The following is a 23060-nucleotide window of genomic DNA, read 5'->3' as shown; positions in this document are numbered from 1 at the left end:
AGGCGTACACCTACGGCGATTCGCCCAGGAAAGCCAACCTGCCGCAGTATAATGACGGCGGCTGGTCGGCAAGCAGTTAAACAATAGCAAGCATCATTCCATGTACTTGTTCCAAGCTTGTGATTGGACAGTTAAAGTGGTTGTAAACCTCAGACATGAAATACGAACAAAGCATACAAGATTTTAGTAATAAGAACGGTATCATTAGCAGTAATCCGCATGGATTCATGAAGAATCGTTCTTGCCAAACTAATCTACTAACCTTCTATGAAGAGGTGAGTTGCCATCTAGATAAAGAAAGGCCCGTAGACGTGGTGTATCTGGATTTTGCAAAAGCATTTGACACAGTTCCCCATAAACGTTTACTGTACAAAATAAGGTGCGTTGGCATGGACCATAGGGTGAGTACATGGATTGAAAACTGGCTACAAGGGCGAGTTCAGGGGGTGGTGATAAATGGGGAGTACTCAAAATGGTCAGGGGTGGGTAGTGGGGTTCCCCAGGGTTCTGTGCTGGGACCAATCCTATTTAATTTGTTCATAAACGACCTGGAGGATGGGATAAACAGTTCAATCTCTGTATTTGCAGACGATGCTAAGCTAAGCAGGGCAATAACTTCTCCGCAGGATGTGGAAACCTTGCAAGAAGATCTGAATTAATGGGGTGGGCAACTACATGGCAATTGAGGTTTAATGTAGAAAAATGTAAAATAATGCATTTGGGTGGCAAAAATATGAATGCAATCTATACACTGAGGGGGAGAACCTCTGGGGGAATCTAGGATGGCAAAGGACCTGGGGGTCCTAGTAGATGATAGGCTCAGCAATGGCATGCAATGCCAAGCTGCTGCTAACAAAGCAAACAGAATATTGGCATGCATTAAAAAGGGGATTCATTCCAGGAGATAAAACGATAATTCTCCCGCTCTACAAGACTCTGGTCCGGCCTCACCTGGAGTATGCTGTCCAGTTCTGGGCACCAGTCCTCAGGAAGGATGTACTGGAACTGGAGAGAGTCCAGAGAAGGGCAAGAAAGCTAATGAAGGGTCTGGAGGATAGGAAAGGTTGCAAGCACTGAACTTATTCTCTCTGGAGAAGAGACGCCTGAGAGGGGATATGATTTCAATATACAAATACCATACTGGTGACCCCACAATAGAGATAAAGCTTTTCCGCGAAAGGAAGTTTAACAAGACACGTGGCCATTCACTAAAACTAGAAGAAAAGAGGTTTAACCTTAAACTACGTAGAGGGTTCTTTACTGTAAGAGCAGTTAGGATGTGGAATTCTCTTCCACAGGCGGTGGTCTCAGCGGGGGGCATCGATAATTTCAAAAACGATTATATAAGCACCAGAACGACCACAACATACAAGGGTATACAATGTAATACTGACATATAATCACACACGTAGGTTGGTCTTGGACTTGTGTCTTTTTTCAACCTCGCCTACTATGCATATACCTCTGCAGGGGTCTCCACACTTTGGCCCTCCAGTTGTTCAAAAACTACAATCCCCATCATGCTTAGTCATGCCTGTGAACCTTAGAGTTTTACAATGCCTCATGGGATGTGTAGTACCACAGCAGCTGGAGGGCTGTAGTTTGAAGAACCATGCTCTATAGTGTGTAATTGTCTCAATCCAGAGCAATCAAATGTCATTTCTGTCAGATGCCTCATTCCTCTGCCATCTGCATGAGTGACTTCTGCTGAGTTTTCCTGACACCTAGAGAAAAATAATGACAGGGGAGGGTACAACTTGTGATTGACAGCCTCAGCTCTGTTGCTGTGTGAAGGGGGGTGTGATTCTTCCTTCCAATCAGCTCTCAGAGCTCTCCTCACTAATATAACTTCAGCTCTCATCCCCCTACTTTTCAAAGTTGACAGATCCTGTGTAAATTCTGCACTTTGAATATATGTAGGGGAAAGATGGTTGTAGATAAATAGCAGGATGATGTAGGAGGACTTTTTTCATCTCTGTGTATCACCTGAGGCTTGTCACTTCACACTGGGTATATGTAAGGGGTGTTTACATCCACTTTAAGTAGAAGGAGCACAGTGATGACTTCTTCTCTGTGTCGCTCTGCCTCTCCTATACAACAGTGGTCACTTATTGGGGCACTGTACAGAGCAGAACCGGAGTAGATGTCAGACGATCCCCCTGATAAAGTCATGTGATGTAATGATACGCGTCGAGATTTGAGCAATAGGCGAAACCGAAAGTGACATAAGCATAGGAGCTCGCCGCTCGTGGATTGTTATTTCAGCGTTTTTTACTAAGTGAGTGTATCTACCTAGTACACTTTTAATAAATTCCACATTTTAAACGGTATCACACTATTGTCATCTTTCTTCCACTTTTTATTTTTCCAACTGAGCAAATTGGAGGTGAAGGATGTATCCATGATCCATCGCTGCATCTAGGGACCCCTTTGAAGACCCCTGCCCAATGTATCGGAGTCATCCCTGCTGTAACCTTACAGCAGTAAGGTGAGGGGCTTGCGCACAATAAGGTGTCACTGCAGCGGATTGGCCTGGCATCGGCCGTTATATATATTTTTTCAAGTCTCACGATGAAGGGAACATCACTTTATCCAACGATTGGTTGATTGTTACAATCCCATTGGAATTGTTATGCATTAGAGCCCAGGGTGGCTCACTGGACGTTTTATCATATAGTGTTATATACATATCATTTTGTTTCAGATTGCATTTAGCATATTTTGCACTTGTATACACCTATTAATTATGCCTCCTAGTGGCCATCACTAGCACTACGTGTTGATTACCAAGTTTTATACTGCACTTGATTATTGTCTACTTTGCACTTTAGCATCATTGGGATATGTGTTTTTTGGGGTTTTTTTGGATCTATTTGCATTTATTCAGCACTATTTTTTTTTTTTTGTGTTTTGCACTAACATTATTTATTCAGACAATTACCATTAATGCAAATAGGAGTAGCAGTAGTGCACAGAAAAAGTGCATTTAAAGTGGCTCAAAAAAAATGAAGATTAGGAACATTGGTGTGCGCAGCCTATTGCATTAGGGTGTGCACCCCAGAGCACAAACACATGCATGTATATCAGCAGAGTAGAGCAGAGATTGGGGTCAGTCGTTTTTTTTTTTTTTTTTCACAATATAAAACTTAATTTTATTTATTTATTTTTTTTTTTTTTACAATTTCTTTTAGGAGCTCCACTGGGGGGGGGGGGGGGGGTAAAATGTCAAGGGTCCAAACCAGGGGTAGGCAACCTCAACACTCCAGCTGTGGGGAAACTACAAATCCCATCATGCCTTTGCCTCTAGGAGTCATGCCTGTGATTGTCAGGGTGTTGCAATGTCTCATGGGACTTGTAGTTTCAAAACAGCTGGAGGGCCAAGGTTGCCTACCCCTGGCCTAAACAGACCCCTGATGTCTTACTTCTAGACAGAGAAAGGGACTGAGGACAGAGATTCCCCAGTTCCTTTCTTTGCAGTTTCAGCTGCATTGGACAGTGAACAAATGGGAAATGCTCTGTGATGAGCGGCTTCCTGATCATGCATAAACTGAAGCATAGCAACAGTTTACTATGCTTCAGTTAAGAATGAACAAAGGAGTGATCAGTACAGATCACTCACTATGTTCATCCAGAAAAGGAAGGGGCCGATGAATGAAATATTTACTGGTCCCTTCCCATGCTCTCCATTCTGAAACATCCCCCGCAGCAGCTGGGTGGAGAGGAAGGAAGCTGGCAGTACTGCAGGGGGGGAGACAGAAAGCAGGGGGAATCTGCATTGCATGGGGTGATAAGGGTGTGCCCAGGCACACCCAGAACTCCCCTGTGCACACGCCTATGATTAGGAACACTCCAGAAATGTTCATTGTGCCCTGCACCTTGACTTAAATTCCTCTTAGCAGTTCCTGTGCCTAGCCACATTTTCTACCAACAGCCTCATAGCTATATATCTGCAGCGTAAGATCATCTAAGGCACCGTTGCCTCTGACTGCAATGGTTAGGAGGTTTGATGATGTCACTACTGTGCTGCTCACAATTCTCTTTGCTGAAGAGAAAGCTGTACCTGGGGGCTACAATAATGTGTACACAGCAAGTGCATCATAATTCTACAGAATGATTGCATAGGGATTGTATTTTCTACCCCATCTTGTGTCCACTGGTGCTCTGAAACAGAAATCAGAGAACCACAGTTTTGCCACAACAGTGTGATACAACTACAAGAAAATAGGCCTCAGCCTGTGTTTCAGAAACCAATCCGAATCTCTCTTTACAGTAAGATGGATGAACATGTGATCTAATTGTACAACACTATCTGCCTTACAAAATGCTCCCCTGGGTTTGATCAATATGACCCACTGTCTGTATTTATGTGACATTGGTTCTCTAAGGCAGAGGTCTCCAAACTTTCTAAACAAAGGGCCGGTTTAGTGTCCTTCAGACTGAAGGGGGGCCAGACTGTGGCCATTGACAGTGGAAAAGGTCCAGATGGCAGTGGGCATAAACAATGCCCCATCTTTGGTGTCAGTGGGAGGAATTGTGCCCCTTTGTTGGTGTCATTGGGCCCCAATGTTGATGTCATTGGGAGGAATTCTGCCTCTTCATTGGTGGAAATTATGTACCATTGTTGGTATCCGTGGATGAAAACAGTGCCCCAAGGGCCAAATAAAAACAAGCGAAGGGCCGCATCTGGCCTCGGGCCGCAGCTTGGAGATCACTGCTCTAAGGCTAGGTTCACACCTACAGGTGCAACAGTGCACACACACACACACACACACACACACTTCCAGCGTGCTCACGTGCATCGGGTGTAGGGCAGCCCATTGATTTCAATAGGCAAACCTATGTGCGAGAAACATAGAAGAGATATCCCCAACGCTTTTCCAAAAATGTGCCGCGTACGTTGGCAGATGTGTGGAGGTGCCATTAAAAATTAAATGGCACCGCCATGTGTCTGCTAAAGGGCAGCGCGTTTCCGTGCCTGTCGAGAAAACGCACGATTTTGCACGTGTTACCGACACGCAGTACTGTGAATCCAGCCTAAGTCCCAATCCAAGATATCACCAGCACACCATGTTCAGCACTGATGCCTGAGGAAATAGTCCTTCAAACATCACAAAGTGTCCCAATCTTGTTTGGACATGGTGTTCTGGGGACGTCTCGAATTGTGAGTTATGGTTTGGAGGGGCCATCTGCCATTTCACCCCAGCACCCATTTATAAATCAGATCTGAGCATGCATTATTTTTTTTTTTTTTTAATTCAGGGGTTCTTTAAGACGCTACAGAGCTGCCAGGAAAACCTGCCGGCTTAAGCGGCTTAAATATATGAATCCCCACCCACCCCCTCCTCTCCACATAAATGCCTCCTATCAAAACACATTTTTTTACAAATATAAGCTGCCCTCCTGGGGAAAAGCCACATTTTATGAAAAATGTCACTGCAGAAGAAAAGACCTGTGCCCGAAAATAAATAATGAAACAAATATATATAACTGGCACTGATACAGCTGCCAGCTGCTTTGTGTAACCATGGTGAGCACATCAAAATCCCAATGCCTGTAATGCAGTTTTTTACTTGCGTACTTTAAATATTCAGGAACCGATTCGTTGCCAAAATAGCTGTGGGCATTATTGCAGGCTGGACATTCGCTGAAGACAAAGGGACACTGGTTTTAAAGGACAACTACGAAAAAAGGGGCCACATAGCTTAACGCCATCACAAAAGGACAGCCCTTCCTATAATGGAAGCTTTGTGTGCTATCCCCTATGGCTCTGACTTCGAGGTGCATGTGAAGAAATATGAACTGTCTTCTTGGCTGGCCACTGTCACCCCCCCAAAGTGTCACTGAACCCACATTCTAAAAAACTATCAATAATATGGTGTATTACATGCTGTTCATACTTACTCAGTCACTATGAGATTTGTTCTCTGTATTCTGCAAAAAAAACTGGTTGATCCTGCTTGTTCTCTATCTCCACATTTTGATCATGTCCCCAGTGCAGTTGGGGATTTTGCAGAGAAGTGTTGGCAGCTCTGCACATGCTCAGTTTTCAGTGAGTTTCTATTCTGAGCATTTCCTCCCATCTGAGCAGCCCATGTGACTATAGAGTCACACATGTGGGTGTATACACAGTGGTAAAGGACAGCCCATTCCCTCCCGCCTCCTCCATGCCAACTAACCAGCTAATCACAATGGGGTCAGGATATTACATGTAGATTAATGGAGGCCTCACCTTCCTCTTATTCTAAGACACAGGCTAGAGGGGCATGACAAAGCCTGTGACCAGCAGAAATCTGCACACACCATGTTATTTCCACAAGATGATAAAGATTTGGATTTCAAATATATATTTATATGACAATTTAAAACACACGGTTTATTGATATTATTTATTTTCACTCTGTATTCCAAAGGCTATTTATTTTTAGTTTGAACATGTGACCGGCAGCAGAGGACTAGAAGCTCCTCCTGCTTAGGTTTCCCTGCAGACAGGCTGTGAAAGATCTGGGTCATATGACAGCTGTATATCAAATTAGGAAAAATCAAGTTAGACTTACCGGTAACTTGGTTTTCCAGGAGTCTTTCAGGACAGCACCTTGGGAGAAAGTGGCTCCACCCACTTGTCAGGAAACACACCAAAACCAATCTTTTAAAAGGAGGGTCCTTCCCACTTATCACCAGTATTAGTAGAGAACCTCCGGCCCAAGCTGGAACACATATTTAGAGTATGGTTAGTCACAGCATAATAATTCAAAACAATAAGGGCGGGTTGCTGCTGTCCTGAAAGACTCCTGGAAAACAAGTTACCGGTAAGTCTAACTTGATTTTTCCCATAACGTCTTTCAGGACAGCACCTTGAGAGGATAACAGAGACTTACCCACTAGGGAGGGACCACAGCCTGCAAGACCTTTCTGCCAAAAGCCTGCTCGCTTGCTGACAGAAGGTCCAGTCTGTAATGATGGACAAAGGTTAGGTAACTTGACCAGGTAGCCGCCTTACAAATTTGATCTGGGGTGGCACCAGCTATTTCTGCCCATGTAGTGGCCTGAGTCCTGGTAGAATGTGCTTTAATTCCCAACGGGGAAGATAGCCCCGACTGACAGTAGGCAGCCAGAATAGCGGATTTATGCCATCTAGCTACTGAGCCCTTCTTTTTTACAGAAAAAAGTATAAACAAAGAGTCCGAAGACCGAAAGTTCTTTGTTACTTCAAGATAATGTAATAAAGTCCTTCTTACATCTAAATTGTGGAATTGACTCTCTTTCTCCCCTGAAGGGTTTGAGCAAAAGGTAGGTAGGATGATTTCCTATGAGCTGTTGTGGGCCGACGCTACCTTTGGCAAAAACCCTGTATTAGTTTTGAGTATAATCCTATCCGTGTAGATGGATAAAAAGGGTCAATTCTCCTTGCCGATGTTATCGCAACCAAAAATAAAGTCTTAAAAGTAAGATTCTTCAGTGAAATTTCTTGTAGTGGTTCAAAAGGTTCCTTCGTGAGGCCTCGTAAGACCACTGATAGATCCCAATTGGGAAAGTGCTTAGCAGGAGCTGGTCTGGATCTAGTAAGCGCCTTGAAAAATATTGTAACTAAGGGCTCAGAAGAGACTGGTCTTTCCAGAAAAACTCCCAATGCTGCTATCTGCACTTTAAGCGTGCTGACTGACAAGCCTTTGTCTGCCCCATTTTGAAGGAATTCTAAAATTGACACCAAATTTTCTACCGTTCTATTTGTCGAACGACACCAGGAGTTGTAGACTTTCCAATATTTAGCATAGATTTTTCTGGTTACTGTTTTTCTACTAGAAAGTAAGGTAGTTACCAAAGGTTGTGACAAACCTTTGTTTCTTAACAACTGCTCCTCAGATACCAAGCGGTGAGGCTTAGACTGGCCACTTCCAGATGATGTATCGGACCTTGTAGAAGCAAGTCTTGCCGGCGAGGCAGCTGCCAAGATGGTTTGACTGCAATATGTAGAATGGTGGTAAACCATGCCTTTTGGCCAAAATGGAGTAATGAAGTAATTAGAATTACTGCCACTTTCTCCCTCTGTATCTTCCTCAATACCAACGGGATAAGTTGAAACGGAGGAAAGGTGTAACCCAGATGAAAGTTCCAAGGCTGTATTAACGCATCTGGCCCCTGGGAACTGTCGTTTCTGTGAATGGAGAAGAAAACTGGGAGTTGTGTATTTTCTTCTGACGCAAACAGGTCTATTTGTGGCTGGCCCCAGGCCCTGATGATCATCGCAAAGACCTCTGGATTCAAGGTCCATTCTGCCTCTTGAATCCGTCTTCTGCTAAGAAAATCTGCCACTACATTTAGAGTGCCCTTGAGGTGGACTGCTGATAAGGACAGCAAATGATTTTCTGCCCATTCTAGGATCTTTGAGGCCAGTAACTGAAGTGTTTTGCTTCTTGTGCCCCCTTGCTTGTTCAGGTAGGCTATGGTAGTGGTATTGTCTGAGAGGACCTGGACATGGGAACCTTGAAGGATTGGAGAGAAGGCATCCAATGCTAAGGCGACTGCCCTTAGTTCCCTCCAATTTGAGGACTTTTTCGCCTCTGACTGGGACCAACCTCCTTGTGTGAAGTTTTAACCCAGGTGCGCCCCCCACCCCCACACGCTGGCATCCGTCATTAGCACTTTTTCTATTGGGAAAGACCATAGCAGGCCCTTTGACAGATTTGCCTGATTTCTCCACCACCAAAGCGATAGTTTGACTTTGATGGGGATTTTTACCTTTGCCTCCAGAGATTCTGTCCTGTGATTCCATGCTCTCAGGAGGAAACTCTGAAGAGGTCAGAAATGTAACCTTGCCCATTGAATGGCTGGCATGATTGATGTTAGGGTTCCTAGGGCTGACATGACTCGTCTGACTGATAATTACTGATTTGTCTGTAAGGAGGCTAAAACATTTTGGACTTTTACCTTTTTCTCTTCTGGGAGAAAAACTCTCTGTTCCACTGAACTGATTTGATACCCCAGAAATTGTACTTCTTGGGCTGGATTGAAATTTGACTTTTGCATGTTTACGATCCAACCCAAGGCTTCTAGATGACTGCAGGCTTTTCCGAGGACCACTAACAATTTCTCCCTGGAAGGGGCAAAGAAGAGCAGGTCACCAGGTACGGAATTACAGCGATTTCCTGCAGGCGGAGAGGTGCGAGAGCTACTGCCATCACCTTTGTAAATATTTGTGGGGCAGAAGAAAGGCTGAAGGGGAGGGCCTTGAGTTGTAGGTGCAGAACCTCGTTCTCCATGTTTATCGCCATCCTTAGGAATTTCTGAGACTGAGGGGCTATGGGGATATGCAGATAGGCATCTCGAAGATCGATCAATGCCATAAAGCATTCCCTTGTCAATAGGTTTCTGACCGTGAAGATAGAGTCCATACGAAACCTTTTGTATAGAACTGATCTGTTCAGCGGTTTCAAGTTGAGGATTAATCGAAAACTTTCAGATGGCTTTTTTTATCAGGAATATATGGGTATAGAATCCCTGATAATGCTCTCCCTGTGGAACCTGAGTCACAACCCCCTGATCTATCAGATCCTTTAACAGGTTCTTCATCGCTAGGGACTTTGTTGCATCTCTTGGTAGGTTTGTTATAAAGTACCTTTCTGGGGGGAGATCCGAAAATTCTATTTTGTAACCTTGGGCCAGCATGCACAGAATGTACTGGTTTTCTGTTATGCTTGCCCAATAGGGGAGAAAACCCTGAACAGGCTGTCATTGCGTCTTGCTGGTTGACGCAGGAGGATGGAAAAGGACATTTGCCTTTTCCCCTCTGCCCTGACCAATTTTTCTTTTTCTCTTGAGGCTTGTTTTGTTCCTGAGACCTTTGAGGACGAAAAAAAACGTTTGAATGGCTGTTTCTTCTTCTTGACAGGAAAAGATTTCTTTTTATCTGCAGTCCTGTCAAGAACTGAGTCCAAATCGGGTCCGAACAAAAAATCCCCTAGGAAAGGGACCCCGCATAGTTTTTTTTGAGATGCTGCGTCCCCCAGCCAGGTTTTTAACCACAGAGCCCTTCTGACTGAATTAGTAAGGGTTGCGGCTTTTGCGGTCATCCTAAGGGCTCTTTCACACGGGGCGGATCAGTGATGATCCGCCCCGTGAACACCAGCTTGCTCAGCGGGGATCGCTCCGCCGATCCCCGCTGAGCAGAAAGATGACAGGTCCATCGCTGCACACTGTGCAGCGACGGACCTGTCAGAGCGCCGCTCTCCCCTATGGGGGATCGGATGATGACGGACCGTAGAGTCCATCGTCACCCGATCCGATCTGAAAACGGATGGAAAAGTAGGGTTTTCCTCCTTTACACTTTTCGGATTGGAGCGGGTCGGATGTCAGCGGACATGTCACCGCTGACATCCGACGCTCCATAGGAATACTTGTATGTCCGTTTTTCATCCGAAAACGGAAGGATGAAAAACGGACATACAGATCGTCACTATGAAAGAGCCCTAATAGATTCAGCTGATGCATCTGAGACATAGGCTACAGCTGCCGACAAGGTTGAAAAGGAATCAAGGATTTCTTGCTTAGGAGAATCAGCTATTATGTGAGCCTTAAGCTGATTCACCCAATACTCCATATTCCTGGAGACGCAAGTAGTTGCCGTTGCTGGCTTAAGGTTGCCCAGGATTGCCAAGCCCTCTTTAGTTGTTGATTCATCTTTTTTGTCCATGGGGTCTTTTAAGATCCCCATGTCCTCAAATGCCAAATCGGTTGATCTTGACACTTGAGAAAAGGCTACATCGAGCTTTGGAACTTTATTCCAGAGAGCCGCTGGGTCATCATCAAAAGGAAACCTTCTCTTGTGAGCTTTTGGGAAGAAAGGTTTTCTTTCAGGATCAAACCATTTTTTTTTTAATTGCCTCAGCAATTACTGCATGGACCGGAAAAGTACGAGTTTTGGGCTAGCTGAGACCTGCATACATCTTGTCATGTAAAGACAATTCTTTGCGCTCTTCCTCTAGGCCCAAAGTAGCATAAATTGCCCCCAGGAGACCGTCTACTTGCTCCAAAGACAATTTATATTTGGAGGGAGTATTCTCCACCTCTTCCTCATCTTCATTAGAATGTGAGGGGGAAAGCCCTTCCTGGTTCAGAGGACCCCCTTCCGCATGCCTAACGCTACCGTCTGGGAGCGGTGACTTCGGGAGCAGTCCTGGCTCTCCCTGAGCACTGACGAGAGAGAAGGAGCCCACCCGACCAGCTTCGCATCAGCCTGTGGAGTGGGAGGAACCGGCTCTCTGAGGTAGGTAAAACAGTGGAGTAGGGAGTCTGGCCTCTCAGGGCAGCACCTTGAGAGCTCCTAACTCCCCACTGAGTGTTCCCTTCCGGAGGAAACACAAAAACTGGTGATAAGTGGGAAGGAGCCTCCTTTTAAAAGATTGGTGGAGGTGCGTTTCCTGACAAGTGGGTGGAGCCACTCTCTCCCAAGTTGCTGTCCTGAAAGACGTTAAGGGAAAAAGGAACTTTTATTAAAATAATTACAGTACCATCATTCATATACAGAAATAGAAGGGACAATGTAAATTAAACAGTGTGTGTTTAGTATTACTTTAACATGTTACATGTGAGTAGGTCAGAATGCAGGAGGAAATCTTCAACTCCCATTACACAATGGAAGCTTTCAATGTATATATATATATATATAAACAATGATGGCAATCACCCTACTGGAGGGTCGGTTGTATCTGTAAGACTAGATGTCCAGAGCACCCTTCCCCCTTACTTCAGATGTCATGAGCCCCCTGCCTTGAGAGGTCAAGTGTCCCCGAACCTCCCTTATATCACAGTGCACCCCCCCTCTTGTCTTGTGCCGCTGCCGGGAAGAAGCTGAGGGTGGAGCAAAAAGTGTAGAATCTGGAGGAGGGTTGCAGTCAGCTGAATGCTGAGACCAGGGAAGGCAGAGACGGTGGGGTACTGCAGCTGCACAGAGAGGCGCAGGATCTGTAGGAGGAGTTCTGGCCTCCTGTTGACTGCTAAAACAAGGTGTGTGCAGAGATGAGAGGGCTGCCGCAGCTGCAGGGACCATATAAAATTGCCTGGCGGGCCAGATTCGGCCCGCGAGCTTGGTGTTTGACACGTTTCCTAGATCAATGTTTCTCAACTCCAGTCCTTAAGTACCCCCAACAGGTCATGTTTTCAGGATTTCCCTCAGCTTAAATGGTTGTGGTAATTACCAAGGCAGTGAGACTGATAAAATCACCTGCGCAAAATAATAAAAGGCCTGAAAACATGACCTGTTGGGGATACTCAAGGACTGGAGTTGAGAAACATTGTTCTAGATCATCTAACTGCTGTTGTACGATTAGACAACATGTGAACTTACACAACCCACTACAACCTGTTTATTTGGTGAAAACAAAAAGCAGAAAATACAAGTATGCCAACCCCAGGTGACCAGTCAACTACTCACCTCACCAGAATGGCCTTTGAGTTCCGAATAAGACCAAAAAGCACCAGGAGGCAAATGAAAACATGAAAAAGGAGCAACCCAAGGTAACCCAGCCATCTAAAGAAAGAGAGAGGAACAGTTATCAGGTTATTCAAGCACAACCACAGTCAAGTCTTCACATCAGTTGAAGGCTAACATTTTGTGGCCATGATGGCTCTCAGAATTCTACACATCTAAAAGAGCTTTTATTTACTCTAGTTGCCAGAGTTTAATGCCAGTCATTGTAACCATCAGATAAAACAGAAAATCAAGGCTCCTGCACTCTACAGATCTGGCTACAATTTATATTTTTCTGATCAAAATTTTTGACTTTTGACCCTTTTGAGGTTTTGAGCAACACGTGAGGCCCATAATCAACAGCAGGTTGTACAGCACTTACCTTTATTGAACAGTACGGTGCAAAGAGCAAAAATGAAGTGCAAAGGCCAGCTAAATAATTTTAGTTGTTACGCATTACTGCTCTCCGGTCTGGTAATGCAAGCCAAAAAGCCCACTTCTTTCTCGCTTAATTGGACTGTCACAGGCCGGAGAGCAGCCAAGAAAAGCAAGGGAGGAAAATAAAATGCACACTTAAATGGCGTGTTTCATAAACCATCTAATACTCAGAACCTGCGCTTGATTAAACACACCTGGTTTAATTCACAGACACCCCAGATAAAGCACTTGCCTGTGACTCAAAGGCGTATCCAACCCTCTACTGTTTTCTCCTGCCTCGCACTTGGGAGAGTTTGGGATTTATATCTAGAAATCAATCTGAGTCTACCAATAGTACTCAACTTCCAGCTGGGATTTAACTTTTTTTTTTTTAAAACTGCCTCTGTGTGTAAAAAAAAATTAAACTTAGTACCAGAGACCGGAGAGTCCTCTACAAGCATCACCTCCCCTAAATATAGTCAGAAAAATACCAAGAAACAAAATTGGGAGTTTTGAGGTGCAAAAAATCTAACCAAATTGATAGTACAAATTTCATAATTTTATTTAAACATACATGGTTAAAAAATCAATAAAGTTTAAAACCAGAACATGAAAGATCATGCGGTCACAATACAAAAGTTGGTTGCCTCTACATGTTTCGCCATAATCATGGCTTCTTCTGGAACTTTTGTAGGACCTATGCAGTTACTATTAAAAAATCATTTTAATAAATACAAAAAAAGAAAGAGAAATGAAGACGACACTAAGTACACACAAAGACCCCAAGGGGTCTGTTAAATTTACAATTCATATATTGACATGGTTACAATAATATATAGCTCGTCTGATGGATGCACTCTCACCCCAAACGTGATCAAGGTTCCAAAGGACCCTCAGGGCCGCCAAGATGTCCAATGAGGTGTCAGTGTGCCATAAGTGGGGGGGATAGCCCTAAATTCATACCTGCAAAGGCATATAGTTGATTAAGCTAGTACACCACATTTATTATCACTTAAGTCAATCGTTTGACCATAAAATAGTCCAATGTAGACCTACTCTGTTGTGATAAGAAGTTAAGGAATTCAATGGCTGACAATTATATCACTCCTAGAACATATATTTCATGTACTTATAGTAAGCTTCAAAGGGACCGTGCCATCATAACCACTTGCCGACCGGCTCCTGTACATATATGTCGGCAGTTTGAAGATGGATATCTCGGTAACGGCAGCAGCTGCTGCCACATCTTTAGAGCCGGCAGTTCTGTCTACGATAATGGTGGTCTCTGCGGCAGATTCTTCGCCACGAGATCACTGTTATCGGCGGCGGGAGAGGTGCCACCCCCCTCCCACCGCTCTCCCACGTCCTCCGCCACTTACCGGAGCCGTCAGCAGCAGCGGAGGCGATCAGAACCTGTCCGTGGCTGGGTATGGAGACGAGTGAGGGGAAGATGGTCCCCACCCGTCTCCATACTATAGCAGGGCGGAAGAGACGTCAAAACGTCACTTAAACCCATACGTCTTAAAGGCACATTTTTCTGTTGTCATTTTTTTTTTTTTTTTTGCATTTAAGTCCAAATATGAGATCTGAGGACTTTTTGACCCCAGATCTCATATTTAAGAGGACCTGTCATGCTTTTTTTCTATTACAAGGGATGTTTACATCCCTTGTAATAGCAATAAAAGTTACCCAATTTTTTTTTTTTAGAACAGTGAAAAAATAAATAAAATCAAGTAAAATAAAAACATTTTTTTTTGAAGCGCCCCGTTGAGCTCTCGCGCAGAAGCGAACGCATACATGAGTAGTGCTCGCATATGAAAACGATGGTCAATCCACACGTGAGGTATCGCCGCAATCGTTAGAGTGAGAGCAATAATTCTAGCCCTAGACCTCCTCTGTAACTCAAAACATGCAACCTGTAGAATTTTTTAAACATCGCCTATGGAGATTTTTAAGGGAAAGTGGTTGGCGCCATTCATATCAATTTACTCGGCGTAACATTATCTTTCACAATATAAAAAAATTGGGCTAACTTTACTGTTGTCTTATTTTTTTATTCAAAAAAGTGAATTTTTTCCAAAAAAGTGCGCTTGTAAGACCGGTGCGCAAATACAGTGTGACAAAAAGTATTGCAATGACCTCCATTTTATTCTCTAGGGTGTTAGAAAAAAAAATGTATAATGTTTGGGGGATCTAAGTAATTTTCTAGCAAAAAAACGTGTTTTTAACTTATAAACACCGAGTCTGAAAAAGAGGCCTGGTCTTTAAAAGAAACACATAAAGCATCACGGAACTTTCCTGCAAACTTAAGATTTTTCCAGATGGATGTAGTAATAAATTTGGCAAGCTCCTCTTACCTAAACACTTCCTTCATTGAAGATAACCATATTCCTTTCCTTAGAATCAAGAATTGGGAAATATTTTTTTCAAGATCGCAACGGGGATAAAAATCGCGATAACGATTCTTAACGATTAATCGTGCAGCTCTAGGACTCTCAAATTTCTTTGCATTTACCAATCCCACGTGATCCCTACTTCTATGGAAAAAAGGCCTTTTGGTCTTTCCAATGTAGAATATACCACACTGGCATTCCATATAATACACGACACCTACCAATTGGCAATTAGCAAATAAATGAGGTCTATACATCCTGCCAGTCATATGAGCACCTGGGGCGCCATCCCTGATGCTTGGGACCCCACTTTAGGTGTGTTGCCCTGCTTTCGTATGGCGTCCTTGTTGTTTCCCCTTTTTTTTTCCCCTGTTCTACTTTTGATAATTTGGTAATTGTCTGTGGTATGATACCCATTTCCGAATTACATCCAACTTGATGCTGTTTTTTGCATTTTTATTCTTGTCTTCAGGATTGCCCTGCCCCTTTAAAATTGACTTTGGTTAGGGAGTAGGTTTAAGAGCCTCAGGGTGGAGGTGATGTTGCTGTGGCCAGTCGCCCAATATGGTTCCTGCAGGATTTCAAATCTAAGGTGAAAAGTAAGTTGCTCTTGTGTGAGATTATGGCAATTTGATTTCAGCTTATTGCTGAACATAGGTTGGTGTCAAAACCATGGCTATTATTCCTCCATAGGTGATATTCCCTTGGGATAGATTAACATTGGTCTTCCCTGGTTCAATGGTATCATATTGATACTAAGGAAAGGAATACGGTTATCTTCAATGAAGGAAGTGTTTAGGTAAGAGGAGCTTGACAAATTTATTACTACATCCATCTGGAAAAATCTTATGTTTGTAGGAAAGTTCTGTGATGCTTTATGTGTTTCTTTAAGATGGCTTACTACAAGTATATGAAATATATGTTCTAGGAATGATATAATTATCAGCCTGTGAATTCCTTGACTTCTTATCACAACAGGGTAGGTCTAAGTTGGACTATTTTATGGTCAAACGATTGGTTTAAGTGATAATAAGTGTGGTGTACTAGCTTAATCAACTATATGCCTTTGCAAGTGTGAATTTAAGGCTATTGTCCCCCCCTTTTATGGCACACTGATACCTCACCGGACATCTTGGGGGGCCCTTAGGGTCCTTTGGAACCTTGATCACATTTGGGGTGAGAGTGCATCCTTTAGACGATCTATACATTATTGTAACCATGTAAATATATGAGTTGTAAATTTAACAGACCCCTTGGGGTATTTCTGTGTACCTATTATTTTCTTCTTTTCTTTTCCTTTCTCTTTTTGTATTTATTAAAATTATTGTTTACTTCTTTTAGTGACATTGTATAAAGGTCCTACAAAAGCTCCAGAAGAAGACATGATTATGGCGAAACATGTAGAGGCAACCAACTTTTGTATTGTGACCGCATGATCTTTCATGTTCTGGTTTTAAACTTTATTGATTTTTTAACCATGTTTAAATTATAAAATTCCCAATGGAAAAAAACTACATTTGTATACCTCCAAAGTGGATTGGGATCCAGCTTCCTCCATATATGATTGCTTGATTGAAATAGGATGCACAAAGGAGCTATGGCATTGAATGAAGGAGTCCTTCCCCTTAGTCATGCTTTGAGGTCACTGTGTGGCCGAGGCGATCTGGTGAGCGCATTTTGTTATCACTTCGGGTGAAGCACTTTAAGCAAGTTTATTGAAGCAAGTGTGCACTTTATTTTTCACGGTGTTGGAGTGTACACAAGAAGATTTGTTCACTTATGATTATTATGGATATTTCTGATGGTTTATTTTATTGTGCACTTTATCAGATACACAGTGTATATTACTTATTTGACATTTGATTTTTGTACTGATTCCTTTGTGCTATATAATTTTTTTTTTTTTTTTGCATTAGAAATACCATGGAACACAGTAAAAACAGTCATCAAGTGGAGAAAATATGGCACAACAGTGACATTACCAAGAACTGGACGCCCCTCCAAAATTGATGAAAAGACGAGAAGAAAACTAGTCAGGGAGGCTGGCCAGAGGCCTACAGCAACATTAAAAGGAGCTGCAGGAATATCTGGCAAGTACTGGCTGTGTGGTACGTCTGACAACAATCTCCCGTATTCTTCATATGTCTGGGCTTTGGGGTAGAGTGCCAAGACGGAAACCTTTTCTTACGATGAAAAACATCCAAGCCCGGCTAAATTTTGCAAAAACACATCTGAAGTCTCCCAAAAGCATGTGGGGAAATGTGTTATGGTCAGATGAAACCAAGGTTGAACTTTTTGGCCATCATTACAAAAGTTATGTTTGGCTCGAAAAAGACAACACTGCGCATCACCAAAAGAACACCATACCCACAGTGAATCATGGTGGTGACAGCATCATGCTTTGGGGCTGTTTTTCTTCAGCTGGAACAGGGGCCTTAGTCAAGGTAGAGGGAATTATCAACAGTTCCAAATACCAGTCAATATTGGCACAAAACCTTCAGGGTTCTACTAGAAAGCTGAACATGAAGAGGAACTTCATCTTTCAGCTGGACAACGACCCAAAACATACATCCAAATCAACAAAGGAATGGCTTTACCAGAAGAAGATTAACATTTTGGAATGGCCCAGCCAGAGCCCAGACCTGAATCCGATTGAAAATCCGTGGGGTGATCTGAAGAGGGTTGTGCACAGGAGATACCCTTGCAATCTGACAGATTAGGAGTGTTTTTGCAAAGAAGAGTGGGCAAATATTGCCAAGTCAAAATGTGCCATGCTGATAGACTCATACCCAAAAAGACTGAGTGCTGTAATAAAAACAAAAGGTGCTTCAACAAAGTATTAGTTTAAGGGTGTGCACACTTATGCAACCATATTATTTTAGTTTTTTATTTTTACTTCCCTCCACCTAAAAGATTTCAGTGAAACACAGGCCAATAGGACAGGTCCAAAAATGGTATCTGGGAGGTTTTTAAAATTGAGAGAAAATAAGTGACTTGCTGCTATGAGCAATGTCTCCTTCCTTCCTACCCTACACTTTTATAGAACCCTTGTTAAGCCAGTGCTTCTAAAACACCAGTAAACCTAAAATAAAAGTCATATTACCTAACAGAAGTATTGATTGCATTCACAAATAGGCATGTAAGCATATCCATGCCCATACATAACTTTATAGATGTTTGAGTCTGTACTTTGCTGGACAGTCTAAGATTTCATATTATCAGCCATGTTAAGCTGGAAAAGGCTTGGAAGTGGTGGTAGGTTTCCCACAATGGGATTATCTACCAGGTAGATATTTGACTGTACCAAAACACCAATCACCACACAAACGTCATAACATTAAGTAAAGCAGTATCCCTAACCATCTGTGTATGTAGAACACTGCTTACCTGTACCAGTCATATGTGTCCACTTGTTTAGCCAGATCGTCCATTGAAATGTCACTGTTCTTCCAGAATGGGATCTCAGAGGTTTGTTGGACCAGTGTGTACAGAAGAACCTGAAGTTTCTGGACGATGAGAACATAATCTGTATGTTTTGTAAACATGGTTTCCAGTTCTATCAGATTTGGTTCCACAGTTTGGTTTAGAGCTATGGTGGTTTCAGAGACCTGAGAAGAATGCAAGGAAACAAGTTGAAATTTCCAGCAATATAAGCAGCCTATATACTAGAGCAAGGGTGTCAACTCAACTCAATTTTACCACAGGCCACACCAGCCACATGGTTGCCCTCAAAGAGCCAGTTGTATCTGGGGTGCGCTACGTACAGAGTTCAGGAGTGCGCTACATACAGAGTGCAGAGTTCAGGAGTGGCTTACTTAAAGACTGCAGATTTCAGGAGAGGGTTACGTACAGACTGCAAAGTTTAGGGGTGTGCTATGCAGTATGCAACCCAACCCCCCTAAGCTTCTTTGCATCTCTACTCTCTCCTACCTGGCCTGGCTCTAGTACCTCCTGTGTTGGTGGCTCCAGTACCTCCATGTGTAGGAGGCTCTACTAGTGTAGGTGGCTGTAGTACCTCAGTGTAGGCAGTTCCACTTTGCCTTGCAGGGAGATTTATTCTCTCCATCAGATTTTGGTGATCTATTATCACCGGGAGTGCCTTGGGATTTGTTAGCTGTCCCCTTGTAAGCACAGAAGGCTTCAGTATTTAGAAGTGACAGCGGGAAGCAGGAGCGGAGGGTGAGACCCGGATATGGTGGAATGGAGTTCCGCCACGTTTCGGCTGCAAAACTGGGTGCAAGGGCCACATGACAAGGCCTGGTGGGCCTGATTAGGCTCGCGGGTCTTGTGTTTGACACCTGTGTACTAGAGCAATGTTCCACAAACTAAGGAACATGTGCCATTGATTGCACATTAGATCATGATAGGTGATCCAATGGCAGATACAGGAAGTTCAAACAAAACTGCCTTATTGGAGGACATATTATAGTCAACAATACCAGTGTGAGACCATTACAGTTTATTGTGTCTGCTTTGGTGGGCTTCAATTGTATGTTAGAGAAGAACATATCTGGATGGAGAATGGTAGTGATATTAACCATTATATGTGTAGTTAATGCAAATGGTCTGACTCTGCCTTGATAGCACACCTGTAGGAGGTGGAAGAAACCAAAGCGATTCAACCAGTACAGGTCTTAACATATACTGTAAGCATAGTATCCTAGCTTTAGTACCAAATTAGTCAATGAATATGGTGAAGTATGAAACTTCTACACAATTTGTCTCTGGTTAGTGACTCACCAGGTGAAAGCCGAAGAATATATATTTTATTGCATTATGTTTATTTGTAGAATGAAACAACCAGGCACATTATGGTGAGGTGGCCTAAAAGGGTGTGTCTGGTTTTTCCGTTTGGTCTGTCCATAAGCCCTACTTCATAGAAGCTCTGGTTTCCTGCACTGATAATGGCCAACTAGCCTAAAACAGTTGTATGCAGTTTGAAATAAATTCCTCTATAATATTAGTCTACATTTGTTCTATAAGCCAGCGAGTCTGGATGTCCAGCTGGCCACAAAGGGACAAGAAAGGATTTGCATGGCTTTAACCACGACCCTAAAGGGAGGATAGCCCCCTGATATTTTGGGATCTGTGATGGAGGCGAAACTTGCAGATAACTGCTTTATTTGCCTTTTTTATGACATACCTTATTTTGGACCCAGTATCATTATCATTAAGTCCCTGTGCTTCTCTATGTAATGCAGGCACACCACAGCTAGTGGGAGGGACAGGCAGGGTATTTTCTTTCTGAAAACATCAAAGAACTCTGCCTCCATTAATCAGTAGTAGGCTGGCTCTTGTACAGAAGGGTAGATGCCAGTCTGGAGGAGTGGGAATTCCTAGGCAGGCAGACCAACATTCACAGATCCATGTATGGATGGGTGGGTGTCAGTCTGGAGGAGTGAATATTCCTAGGCAGACAGCATTTGCATGCACAATGCCCTAGGTAACACCCACATGTGATGCTGAGCCTCCATAAATTAAAAGAGCTGAACACCAATAACCTAAAAAAGGTAGGCCAAGGCCAGTCAGACTGAGTAGGGAAGGACTAGATCAGGGGTGTCCAAACTTTCTAAACAAAGGGGCAGTTTAGCATTCTTCAGACTTTAGGAGGGCCGGACTGTGGTCACTGGGAGGAAGGAATAGTGCCCCATCGTTGGTGTCACTGAGAGGGAGGAATAGTACCCCATCGTTGGTGTCACTGAGAGGGAGGAATATTGCCCCATCAAAGGTGTCACTGGGAGGGAGGAATAGTGCCCCATCATTGGTGTCAGTGGGAACAGTTGTGTCCCATTGTGGGGTCAAAAGGAAGAATTATGCCCCACTGTTGGTGTCAATGGCTGAACTAGTGCCCCAAAGGCCGGATAAAAAAAAGTAAAGGGCCACATCCAGCCCCTGGGCCGCAGTTTGGAGACCAATGGACTAGATCAGGGATATGCAATTAGCGGACCTCCAGCTGTTGCAAAACTACAAGTCCCATCATGCCTCTGCCTCTGGGTGTCATGCTTATGGCTGTCAGAGTCTTGCTATGCCTCATGGGACTTGTAGTTCTGCAACAGCTGGAGGTCCGCTAATTGCATATCCCTGGACTAGATCATGCAAATTTTTCTCCAGCAAGGAAATGAAGAGTGCTCTGACTTGCTGCTGCTTCTACTGCACAATGTGTAAAGCCTACAGTATGCGGTGAATCAGAGTAAGCAATTACAGTCCAAGGAGGATCCTGTACAACTGTGAAAGGCTGGAGTTCAGCATGAAAAAGGCTGTCATGTACTAGCCCTGTACCGGCTGACTGTGTTTGCAAGCTGAAGGTGTAGACCAAATCCTCTCAACTTGGAGAGGAGGAGGAGGTCCCTCATCTGAGTTATTTAGCAGACTCCTTCAGCTGTGTCTATGTAAAAAACGGACATTCGGGCACGTATAACATTAATAAACCAGTCATTTAAAACCTGGGAGTACCAGACTTGCACTTGTCAGGAAATATAATATAAACGACACTCCCTATCAACCCAGCTAAAAAGAAATAAAAGAAATATGTAAAATTGCATTGTTCTGTTCTTGAATATTATACACAATGAAATGTATCTTAAAACAATGTGCATCCCCTTTTAGAACAAGAAATTGGGTTTTGGATGGAATACATTTATTTTTCAGGTCTGAAAACTTTGAGGGCACAGAAACTGACAGAACTCGAAGATCACAAGATTACAGTAACTTGGAAAAACAGAAGTAGTGCAAAGCTAATTGAATTAATAAGAAAAACATTTCTTGCAAAAACCACAAGTTCCTAAATGCAGAAAAAGTCCATCTACCACAAAGATCTTATGACCTGTTTAGAGATGACCATTCAGGATTTGCAGTGCTTGTGATCATTTTTGATTGCAAACAGTTGACAGTGTCCAGAGGTCAGAAACTGACCAGAATAATGAGAGGCCTGGTCATTATAGTTCTTATGTTACCATTAAAGCTACGTTCAGACCCGAGTTTAAATCAGACGCTCCTCTAAAGTGTGATCAGTGTTGGGATTGCTTTTCAGAGGCGGCACCCAGCAGGCTTCTACCTTAATGCATAAAGGTAAAAATCCTTCTGCCTTTAGGACCACTTTATGGATGGGGGGTTTGGGGTGTTAAAAGCACGGCTTAAGTCCTGCAGCTTTTGCTGAAATACCTTTAATCTAGTGCCCGCTCCCTAGAAGGTCCACTCCTTCACCAGATGGTGCTCCACTTCCAGGTTGAATGATGCCCAACATATCATTCAGTCCACTTCCTGTGAACCTAGTCCAGTGGTTGTCAACCTATTAGCTAAAGAAGGTATCAAATGCACCCCCTCACATCACCAAATGGCTGCACGTAGTGTTTAGTATATGCAATGCTTGAGAGGACTGTCAAAAACTGCAGACCTAATAGAAGTAATGAAGGTCAGAGTGGACAGAATACATTTTTGGCTGGGAATATGGTGCAGAAGACCATATGAAACCAGGAACATGGTATATGAGGGTAGAGATCAATGCTATTACCCCAATCAATGTGCCCACTACAAACCACTCCGAGGGCCACACATCATATACCAAAAGGGCCACATTAGGACCATGGGCTGCAGATTGAGCACCAGCGACCTAGGCTTTCATTGACACAGTTCATCCCAGGGGATGCTTCATCACGATGGCCTGGATTTATAGTACTATTATACTAAACAGTACCCATACATCATTAGGGGGAGTGCCGCACAGTGCAGGAGTAGGAACTGCCCACCCCTAATGTCATAGGAGAAGAGGAAGGACCCTTGACGTAGCC

General features: G+C 43.4%; 1 protein-coding gene across 6 annotated transcripts in view; it reads right to left on the bottom strand.

Moving 5' to 3' along the window:
- The window catches only part of TTYH3 (tweety family member 3), a 222755-nt gene that overhangs the window by 83854 nt on the left and 115841 nt on the right, over window positions 1-23060 (bottom strand). For all 6 annotated transcript variants that reach the window (XM_073636709.1, XM_073636708.1, XM_073636711.1 and 3 more), the window contains exons 4-5: window positions 18661-18881; window positions 12428-12523 (exon numbers count right to left, since the gene is read on the bottom strand). In XM_073636709.1, the coding sequence (XP_073492810.1) occupies window positions 12428-12523; window positions 18661-18881 (317 nt within the window). The remainder of the gene's footprint in view (window positions 1-12427; window positions 12524-18660; window positions 18882-23060) is intronic.

Source organism: Aquarana catesbeiana, linkage group LG06, assembly GCF_042186555.1.
Source record: "Aquarana catesbeiana isolate 2022-GZ linkage group LG06, ASM4218655v1, whole genome shotgun sequence".
Lineage (NCBI taxonomy): Eukaryota > Metazoa > Chordata > Amphibia > Anura > Ranidae > Aquarana > Aquarana catesbeiana.
This window is presented reverse-complemented; position numbering and strand designations above follow the sequence as displayed.